At 48.0% G+C, this 11,418-nt stretch overlaps 1 protein-coding gene across 1 annotated transcript; it reads left to right on the top strand.

Annotated features, from left to right (window-relative positions):
- Positions 1-2,913: 2,913 nt before the first annotated feature.
- Positions 2,914-11,164, top strand: prkn (parkin RBR E3 ubiquitin protein ligase). The gene is made up of 9 exons (XM_060072832.1): positions 2,914-3,015; positions 3,782-3,949; positions 6,800-6,929; positions 7,313-7,449; positions 7,788-7,849; positions 8,060-8,212; positions 8,886-8,972; positions 9,465-9,582; positions 10,457-11,164. Exons 1-9 carry the CDS (start codon positions 3,009-3,011, stop codon positions 10,564-10,566), a joined length of 972 nt encoding a protein of 323 aa, XP_059928815.1. The 5' UTR covers positions 2,914-3,008; the 3' UTR covers positions 10,567-11,164.
- Positions 11,165-11,418: the final 254 nt, after the last annotated feature.

Genomic DNA, 11,418 nt, shown 5'->3' with positions numbered 1-11,418 from the left:
TCTGTCTGTACTGTCTAACCCCTACCTGCTCCTTATTGTCCTGTCTACATCTGTGTGTTGGAATATAGCATGGCTGTGTTGGTACATGAAAAATGTACACAATATCCACTACAATTCATAATGGTCATCATATTCTTCTGTTGCGTGTCAACAGCTAACATGCTACACAGCTAACATAATACTCTGGCTTCATGCTACACAGCGAACAGCTAACATGCTCCACAGCTAACATGCTACACTGGCATCATGCTACACAGCAAACAGCTAACATGCTAACAGCTAACATAATACTCTGGCTTCATGCTACACAGCGAACAGCTAACATGCTCCACAGCTAACATGCTACACTGGCATCATGCTACACAGCAAACAGCTAACATGCTAACAGCTAACATGCTACACTGGCATCATGCTGGACTCCCTGGTCCTGAGGTCCCTGCAGGCGGGAGCAGAAGCCAGACGGCGGCTGAACGGACCGTTGACCAGCATGGTCCGGAGCCGCTGGTTCTCCGCCCCCATCTCCGCCTTCTCCCGCTCCAGGTCTCGGACGCGCGAGCGCAGGAAGGTCAGCTCGGCGGTCTGGGACGAGGACAGCAGAACGCCCGACTCCACCTTCACCATCTGGGGGGGGGGCAAGACACCAGGGACGTCACTCACTGGCCAATCAGGGCTGCCCAGGGGTCAAACTCTCACCAATCAGAAAGCACCGTTTGTTGATTGTAGTTTTTGTGATTACACAGCGCTTCCTATAATATAGAATCGGGCGGCATGTGACTCAGCTCCTCCCAGCCGAATGTTGAGGTGTCCCTGAGCGAGACGCCTCACCCTAACTACTCCTGACGTGCTGGGTGCCACCTCGGTGGCTGACACTGCCATTGGTGTGTGAATGTGTTCATGAATGGTTGAATGTGAGGCGATATTGTAAAGCGCTATGAGTGGCCACTGGTTAGAAAAGCGCAGTATAAATGCAGTCCATTTATCATAATATAATATGATCGTCATTAATCAGTTGTGTATGTAATTTAATTATAAGTAAATTATTATTATTAATATATACCATATGTTGTATGCATTAATAATATTGAATAACGTAATATAAAATGACGTCTTCTGCTACGTAATATTACGTAGAATTAGTATTTTGCTAGTATTACTTTGAGTAATACCCTCTAGTTATCAGTAGGGGACAGACATTCACACAATTATGTTATTCTCTCGTAAAACCCGACGTCGAGTGAACATTGAAGTCAACTGAGGACAAACCCCAGTGGAGGGACGGTTTACTGAGTCTCTCTCTGCCCGGGATCTCCCTCCGAGTCTGGCCTTACGTCCAAAAACAGAAATCCATACTGAGAAATAACATGAACTCATAACCGATGAGGTCGTGGCGGTCCGCTGACCCAGAGCATTGCAGGGGGGGGGGGGGGGCCCAAAGTGGGGGTCACCCAGAGCACCGTGGGGGTCACCCAGAGCACCGTGGGGGTCCACCCAGAGCACCCTGGGGGTCCACCCAGAGCACCCTGGGGGTCCACCCAGAGCGGGGGTCACCCAGAGCACCGTGTGGGTCCACCCGTCACCCTGACGCATGCTGGGTCCGCCCTGTTACGGTATATCATACGCCCATCAGGGTAATGTGTGATTCAGTTTAGATGATATGAGGGTCACTATGGGGGATCCACATTTGATGGACCTCCAGATGTAGAAACATTCACCAGATAGAAGGGGAAGGATTATGTACAATGTCATATTTTTCCTGTACCTTGACAAATAAATTTGCATTTATAATCCACTTACCACAGAACAGAATACATTACATTAGAAGAAAGACGGCATTGTGTTCATCGAGTTGGATCGTCATTATTTGAAATATGTTGTTTTGAATAATAAACGTATTATTAGAGGAATGTAGGCGACAGGACCACACAATATCAGCTCTTAGGGAAATCAAACACAGGGTTACATTAGCACAGGCAACTATACAGCAATCCATCTTGAGGACAGTTTGAGCACAATAATTAATATTAGTAACATTTATAGTAGTAACATTAGTAGTATCATTATTATCCCACAGTTATTACTGTTATAATTGTTGTTATTATCAGTATTGTCGTTGCTATTGTTATTACACCGAGTATCATCATTATAAGGCTTTAATTATCATCCAGTTGCCTCACCGAGCCGTATGGTAATCAAACATAACCCAGTTATTATGACCCAGAATGTAGTTCTCCAGCGCTGCCCTGCTTTCTCTCGCTGCACACTGGGGAGATACGAGCCCCTCCAGCCCACCTTAACCTGTGACTTAACGAACTGAATGGATGAAATACGGGGACATTTTACGGGGATTCTCACCCTGTCTCCGATGCACGTCCCGCCGGCCGCCTCGGTCCGGTGATGCAGGAGACAGCCGTCCAGCCCGCCGCCTCCGGAGCTCTTACCGTCGGACTGCTGCATGATGCACCGCGACCCGAGAGTCCGATTCAACTTTTACCACCAATTTATCCCCCGACTGTTTGATGACGGCCTGGAACGCCGCATCGCATGCTGCGGAAAAAAAAATACAAAGAAAAATGCAAAGAAGTTATTAAAATTCATAAACATATCCATTTCCGGAGGCGTCAGTCTCCCTCTTTCCGGTGTGACGTCAGACTTGTCTAAATATATATATTTTAACGTGCTGGTGGAGGATAATAACCGAACAAATCATAGTTTAGATAATAGAACCACACACGTAGATTGACATCTATGTGGTGGCACGGTCTTTTGTTATTCTGTTCAAACGTTGCGCTTCTTTGGTACAAGCAACAGCCCCGTGCACCGCCGTACAAAGATCAGGTGGACACCATGTGGACTACATCTCCCACAATGCCCGGCTCGATGTCACCGTATGGACTATATCTCCCACAATGCCCGGCTCGACGTCACCGTATGGACTACAACCGCGGTGTCTCCGTCTGACCATGGTCTGACCCGCACATGAAGGACGGCGACCCGGCTGACGCCCCGCAATGCTGGGTACGTAGCCTGACAGAAGATAGAAGAGCCTCTTAACGAGTATAGTCTTATATCTTCTGTCTCGAAAAACGCGCAGTGTGTTTGTAACCGGAAGGTTGCTAATTCGATCCCCTGCTCCTCCTAGCGTGTCGAGGTGTCCCTAAGCAAGACCCCCCTCACCCTGACAGCTCCTGACGTGCTGGCTTTCGCCTTGCGTGGTTGACTCCGCCGTCGGTGTGAGAATGTGTGCATGAATGGGTGTTTGTCGCTTTGGACATGTAGAACGACCTCTGAGTTTACTCTGCTCCCGAAGTGGGCTGCACTGACACTTGCTCAAAATGAATCAAACTCAAACCGACTCAAACACAAACTGACTCAAAGTCAGCAGTACATTCTGCCAAGGAGACGATAGGTTGTGTAGTCCTTTCTATCCGGTGTCTCTGAAGCGAAACTAGGGATGGTTTATTCAAATGACTCTGAAATAGCAGATAATATATACAGAAGGTGATAGAGAAGAAGAGAGCAGAGTAGAGAATACAACAGACATATATATATATAAGAGAGAGAGAGAGAGAGGCAGATATGGGTAATATCGGTTACCTTTAGAGTTAGTGCTCTCTCTAAAAGGAAATATAATCTAACAACATCATTACAACATCTGAATATATAAAACTCACTCACTCTCTCTCTCTCTCTCTCTCTCTCTCTCTCTCTCTCTCTCTCTCTCTCTCTCTCTCTCTCTCTCTCTCTCTCTCTCTCTCTGTCTCTCTGTCTCTCTCTCTCCCAGTCTTTGTTCGTTTTAACTCGGGTCCGGGCGTGGCGGTGGAGGTGGACGCGGGCTCCAGTGTGGGCGAGCTGAAGGCGCTGGTGGCCCAGCAGCAGGGGCTCCCTGCTGCTGGGCCTCTGAGGCTGCTGTTCGCTGGCCGCGAGCTCCAGGACGGGGGACACCCTGCAGGTGAGACCCAGCTGAGGCCGAGCGCTCAGGGGCTCTTCCAGACCCCAAAGGGAGAAATACAGTATTGTCTTGTGGAGGTACAGTAGTGTCTTGTGGAGGTAAAGTAGTGTCTTGTGGAGGTACAGTAGTGTCTTGCGGAGGTACAGTAGTGTCTTGCGGAGGTACAGTAGTGTCTTGTGGAGGTACAGTAGTGTCTTGTGGAGGTACAGTAGTGTCCTGTGGAGGTACAGTAGTGTCTTGTGGAGGTACAGTAGTGTCTTGTGGAGGTACAGTAGTGTCCTGTGGAGGTACAGTAGTGTCTTGTGGAGGGTACTTGGCCCAATGCAGAACCTGAGTTCTGAAGTGTTACTGTTTGACCCTTGACCCGAACAGGCCTCTGACCTACCGGAACAGAGCACCGTCCACGTGGTGCTGCCACGCCCACACGCTGGGCTCCGCCTCCAGGAGAAGGGGGCGGGACAGAGACTGACCAGGCTGGACCTCCACGCCGACCGCTCTGGCCTGGCCGTCGCCTTGGAGGACGGAGAGGAGGGGGGAGGAGCAGAATGCCAGACCAATGGTGGGCGGGGTCGTGGGGTCGTTAGGTGCGTGGGGTCGTGAGGTGGGCGAGGTCGTGAGGTGGGCGGGGTCGTGGGGTCGTGAGGTGGGCGGGGTCGTGGGATGGAAGGGGTCGTCGGGTTGTGAGGTGGGGCGGGGTCGTGGGGTCGTGAGGTGGACAGGGTCGTGAGGTGGCGGGGGTCGTGGTGTGGAAGAGGTCGTGGGGTCGTGGGGTGGGCGGGGTCGTGGGCTGGGCGGGGGTCGTGGGGTTGGCTTAGATCTGTCGTTAGCTCTAATCACTATCATTATGAACAAAATCACTTTGTTGGCATGACGATAACCAAGGTGTCATCACCGCACTGTGATGCTGGGAGGAACGGGGGGGAGGAACGGGGGGGGGAACGGGGGGGGGCGGTGTAACCGTAGAGTAAACACACTGGGGTCAGATGCTTGGCTACCAGATGGACCAGGAAGAGCGTGTGGGGTTGAGTTAACAGTCTCCAGGACAGGACGTTCTACGTGTTCTGTCAGAGTGTGGGGTTGAGTTACAGGACGTTCTACGTGTTCTGTCAGAGTGTGGGGTTGAGTTACCGGGTTCTGTCTCCAGGTTACAGGACGTTCTACGTGTTCTATCAGTGTGTGGGGTTGAGTTACATGACGTTCTACCTGTTCTCTCAGAGTGTTGGGTTGAGTTACATGACGTTCTACGTGTTCTCTCAGTGTTGGGTTGAGTTACATGACGTTCTACGTGTTCTGTCAGAGTGTGGGGTTGAGTTACAGGACGTTCTACGTGTTCTGTCAGAGTGTGGGGTTGAGTTACCGGGTTCTGTCTCCAGGTTACAGGACGTTCTACGTGTTCTGTAAGAGCGTGTGTGGCGCCGTCCGACCGGGCAAGCTGCGGGTTCGCTGTGGAGCGTGTAGACAGAGCACTCTGACGCTCAGCCGGGTAATACCACAATACTACCACCATCTATATCACCTCAAATACTACCACCATCTATATCACCTCAAATACTACCAATACATCAATATCACCTCACAGTAATACCAATACTTCAATATCACCTCAAACACTACCACCAACTATATCACACATCAGTAAACATGCGTGCTACAACAAGTTTTGCCCGCCGTCCTACCGCAGCTGTCATGTCCCTCACCTAATGTTGTGTCTCTCACCTGTCAAAAGAAAAAAATAATAATAATAATCGTGATAATATTTTTTGCAATATCGCCCGGCCCTACATCAACATCACCTCAAATACTACCACCATCTCCTGTATATCACCTCAAATACTACCACCATCAATATCACCTCAAATACTACCAATACATCAATATCACCTCAAATAGTACCACCATCTATATCACCTCAAAATACTACTAACAGGGTCTCTCTCTCTCTCTCTCTCTCTCTCTCTCTCTCTCTCTCTCTCTCTCTCTCTCTCTCTCTCTCTCTCTCTCTCTCTCTCTCTCTCTCTCTCTCTCTCTCTCTCTCTCTCTCTCTCTCTCTCTCTCTCTCTCTCTCTCAGGGTCCATCATGCTGGGATGACGTGCTGCTCCCAGGCCGTATCCATGGCGTCTGTCAGTCGGAGGGCTGCCCCGGCACCGTGGCGGTAAGAGGCATGATAACTGAACTAATCCATGGATGTCTGGGGTTAAGTCCATGAGCAAAGCAGTTCCCTGCCGTTCAGTAGCCATTAGCTAGCTAAAGGAGCAATCTCCTTTGGGGTGAAACGAGAAACTCTTTATTGTTATTGAAGTGAGTGATTAACATGAGTGGGTGATATGCTGTGAGTGAGTGAAGAGCTGTGAGTGAGTGAGTAATGAACTGTGAGTGAGTGAGTGATGAGCTGTGAGTGATGAGCTGGGAGTGATGAGCTGGGAGTGATGAGCTGGGAGTGATGAGCTGGGAGTGAGTGAGTGATGAGCTGTGAGTGAGTGAGGGATTAGCTGTGAGTGATGAGCTGGGAGTGAGTGATGAGCTGTGAGTGCGTGAGAGACAAGCAGTGAGTAAGTGAGTGATGAGCTGTGAGTGAGTGAGTGAGTGATGAGCAGTGAGTGAGTGATGAGCAGTGAGTGAGTGAGTGATGAGTTGTGAGTGAGTGAGAGACAAGCTGTGAGTGAGTGAGTGAGTGATGAGCTGTGTGTGTGTGTGTGATGGGGTGAGTGAGTGATTAGCTGTGAGTGAGTGAGTGATGAGCAGTGAGTGAGTGAGTGAGTGATGAGCTGTGAGTGAGAGACAAGCTGTGAGTGAGTGATGAGCAGTGAGTGAGTGAGTGAGTGATGAGCTGTGAGTGAGTGAGTGATTAGCTGTGTGTCTGCAGGAGTTCTACCTGAAGTGTGCTCTTCATCCTACGGCTGAGGAAGACGTGTCAGTGGCTCTGCCCCTCTTCATCACCAACCACAGGGAGGTGGCCTGCATCGCCTGCACCGACGTGCTGTGAGGACACACACACAGTTACGAACACACACACATACACGCACAGACACACGCAGGAACACATACACACACTGGCTCCTTGTTTCAGGCCACTGTCAAACTGTGAAGAGATTTAAAACGCTGATGTAGACACAATGCCCAACTCACTGTCGACCTGTCTGTCTGCCTGCCCCTGTCTCTCTTTCTCTTCCTGCCTCTGGCTCTCTTTCTCTTCCTGTCTGTTTGTCTCTCTGTCTGCCTGCCGAACTGTCTGTCTCCCTGTCTGGTTGTCCGTCTGTCTCTCTGTCTGTATGTCTCTCTGTCTGTCTCTACTATCTGTCTCCTTGTCTCCCTCTCTGTGTCTCTGTTTCACTGTCTCTCTGCCTTTCTCCCTGTCTGTCCAGGAGTCCGGTCCTGGTGTTCCAGTGTGCTGACCGTCATGTCATCTGTCTGGAGTGTTTCCGTGGTTACTGCCTCACCAGACTGAACGACAGACAGTTCATCCACCATCCCTTGATTGGCTACTCACTGCCATGTGCAGGTAGGAGCTACAGACAGGGAGGACAGACAGACAGTTAGGACTTACAGACAGGTAGGACTACAGATAGAGAGATAGGATAGACAGAGAGATAGGCGGGACAGATAGGTAGGAAGTCAGACAGATAGACAGGCAGACGGTCAATTCATTAATTACTGCCAGGAAAGGCAGGTCAAAGTGTTCATGTGTGTCTGTGTGTGTGTGTTTGTTTGTGTTCAAACGTGTGTGTGTGTGTGTGTGTGTGTGTGTGTGTGTGTGTGTGTGTGTGTGTGTGTGTGTGTGTGTGTGTGTGTGTGTGTGTGTGTGTGTGTGTGTGTGTGTGTGTGTGTGTGTGTTTCTAGCTGGGTGTCCAGACTCTCTTATTAAGGAGCTTCATCATTTCAGAGTCCTCGGGAATGAGCAGGTGACACACAAACACACACACATACTACACTTAACGCACACACTGCTCATAAACACACACACACACACACACACACAGACACACACACACACACCCACCCCCACACAGTGCATGTGCTTGCATTAGTGTGCTTATGTATACATTATTTATTGTTTTGTTGAACCATATGATGTTGACCCCTTAAGGTCCCCGTCTCCCTCTGCCTCCCAGTATATGCGTTACCATGGATACGGAGCAGAGGAGTGTCTGCTGCAGATGGGCGGGGTCTTGTGTCCGAGGGCAGGCTGTGGGGCGGGGCTTATCCCTCAAGCCCCGCCCACCCAGAGAGTGGAGTGCGAGAAGATCAACGGCCTGGGCTGTGGGGTAGGAACCCACAACACACACTCACTACACACATATTCACACATATACACACACACTACACAGTAAATACTACACACACATACTATACACACATACATACACTACACACTAAATACAACACACATACATACACTACACACTCACTACACACATACACACACATATACACACACACTACACAGTAAATACTACACACACATACTATACACACATACATACACTACACACTAAATACAACACACATACATACACTACACACTAAATACTACACGCATTTGCCACACACATGCAAACACATACACACACACTACACACTAAATGCTACACACATGTACACAAATATAGACACACTAAATACTACATACATATTTGATAAACACACACTTAACACTACACACTAAATACTACACACATATACACACGCACACTACACACAAAATGCTACATTTATATACTCACACTACAAACGGAATAATACACACATATTTAATAAACACACAATAAACACTAAATGCTACACATATATAATACAAACACTACACACTTAATCATACACACTACATGCTTCACGTACAGATAATACACAACGCCAACTAAATACTACAAAATACATACTAAGCAGATACAAACAACTTATAAGGTGTATGTGTTGTGTACGTGCGTGCGAGTGTAGCTTGTTTTCTGTCGGGACTGTAAGGAAGAGTACCATGAAGGGGAGTGTCATATGGCAGCTTCCTGCTCTGGGGACGCAGCTACGCAGGTGAGTTACCGGCTACTGGCTGAAGTCTCAGGTTGTCTAAACAGTTCGGAGTGAATCAGATAAATCAATATTGCACTCCAAATGGAGGATTAGTATTACTTTACTGATCTTTACTAAGTACTTTACTAATCCAGATGGGAAAGTCAGTGTTTCACACCAGAAAGTACAGGACATTTATATTATTAATTAAAATGAAAAAGAGGTTTTAAATCAGAAGGAAATATATTATGAAAATTATACCGAAGATACAAATGTATGTAGAGTGAGTGGGATTGACCTATGAATGTGTGTAGAGTGAGTGGGAGTGGCCTATGAATGTGTGTAGAGTGAGAGGGAGGGAGCTAGGAATGTGTGTGAGAGGGAGTGAGCTTGGAATGTGTGTAGAGTGAGACGGAGTGAGCTTGGAATGTTTGTAGAATGAGAGGGAGTGAGCTAGGAACGTGTGTAGAGTGAGGGGGAGTGACCTTGGGGTAAAGGCCCTCTCTGCCTCAGTGTTTTGTGGTGGACGAGGGCGCCCTCCAGAGGAGCCGGTGGGAACTGGCGTCTCGCGACACCATCAGAGAGACCACCAAACCCTGTCCTCAGTGCGGAGTCCCAGTGGAGAAGAACGGTAATGCATCCGCACGCACGCACGCACACACATAAACACACACAATTGACGCCTTACAGTAAGCACAGTGTTGGGGGTAACAATATAACTTTTTGGGGTAACGAAGTAAAGTAACGCATTCAATTTAAAATATCGGTAACTACACTACTTTAATGGACTATAGTAAGGGGCTTTCCTGCGTTACCCAAGCCGTGTTTGCCTGCATGTACATTTCTGATCTGTTATGGTGCGTGATCTGTTGTGATCTGTTATGGTGTGTGCATGCCTGTGTCTGCAGGATTCCCTTGTTTGTGGATTTTACAGTGAGGCATTTCTTTGTGCAGACAGGGATATTGTTCTTTCATTTAGTTTTATATGCTATTCGTATAGATTTGTACAATAAACACTAAGTGATGATAGGGCTATGATGTTTGTCCATGTATCTACAGTACCCTCAATTAATAAAAGGGAAAGTAAAGTTATAAGTAGTGAAGTTACTTCGCAAAGGCAGTAACTAGTAAAATAATCTCATTACAATTTACAGAAGTAATTTGTAATAAGTAACTAATTACTTTTTTTGAGTAACTACCCCAACACTGAGCACAACCAGGATATTGCAAGAATCATGTGAGTATAAACAATTCATCAAATAAGCTGTGTGTGTGTGTGTGTGTGTGTGTGTGTGTGTGTGTGTGTGTGTGTGTGTGTGTGTGTGTGTGTGTGTGTGTGTGTGTGTGTGTGTGTGTGTGTGTGTGTGTGTGTGGGGTGTGTCTGTCGGATGTGTGTGTGTGTGTGTGTGTGTGTGTGTGTGTGTGTGTGTGTGTGTGTGTGTGTGTGTGTGTGTGTGTGTGTGTGTGTGTGTGTGTGTGTGTGTGTGTGTGTGTGTGTGTTCCAGGAGGTTGTATGCACATGGTGTGTCCGAGGACACAGTGTTCCAGTGAGTGGTGCTGGATCTGCTCTGTGCCCTGGAACAGAGACTGCATGGCCAACCATTGGTTTGGATGAAACATTAGGACACGCCCACAGTCAACACTCTCTCAGGAGAGAAGACACGCCCCCAATGATGATTAGACACGCCTTCAGCTGGGAAAGGACATATCTTCAACAGGGACAGGACACGCCTCAAATTGTGATAAGACACGCCTCCAACACTGACAGGACACGCCTCAAACACTGACAGGACACGCCTCCAACAGTGACAGGACACACCTCCAACACTGACAGTACACACCTCCACGGACCTGGGTTCCAGGGTCCTGTTCCAGGGTCCTAGGTTCAAGGATCCTGAGTTCCAGGCTGTGTTCCAGGGTCCTGTTCCAGGGTCTACCAGGGGTTTTAAAACTAACTATCTTATTAATTTCTCTAAAGCTAAACGGTTTTCTTCAATGTGACACTTTTTGGTATGCGTTCATTTATAGAAACATACAATGTTACGACATGTGGGAATTAAGTCCCGTTTCTTAACGTAATGAGTTTTCGCAGAACCTAGTACACGACCCGTCTGTCTGTACGTCCTGCTCACAAACATTTGAGTGCTTGGGATCTACAAGGTGTTAATGTTATGAATTGATACAATGATTGATATTGAATTATCATATACGGTCTGCTTTTGTAGGGTGAACTTTAGGGTGAACCCCTATTACATTATTATCGGATGTATAAAACAATGTGATAAAGATTCCATAAGTGTAGCAGGTCCATGTTGTCCACTATAATTAATATGTGCTGGTCTGTATCTTAAGGCTGGAGTCTGTTTCTCCCTGATGAAGATGTCTCTCTTGGTGTTCATGCAGTCGGTTGTTAGGGCGGTTCCAGCAGCAGCTACTTCCTGGTGAGGCCTTCTCCTGACTGGCTGCC

Source organism: Gadus macrocephalus, chromosome 15 (assembly GCF_031168955.1).
Source record: "Gadus macrocephalus chromosome 15, ASM3116895v1".
In the NCBI taxonomy this organism is placed as follows: domain Eukaryota; kingdom Metazoa; phylum Chordata; class Actinopteri; order Gadiformes; family Gadidae; genus Gadus; species Gadus macrocephalus.
This window is presented reverse-complemented; position numbering and strand designations above follow the sequence as displayed.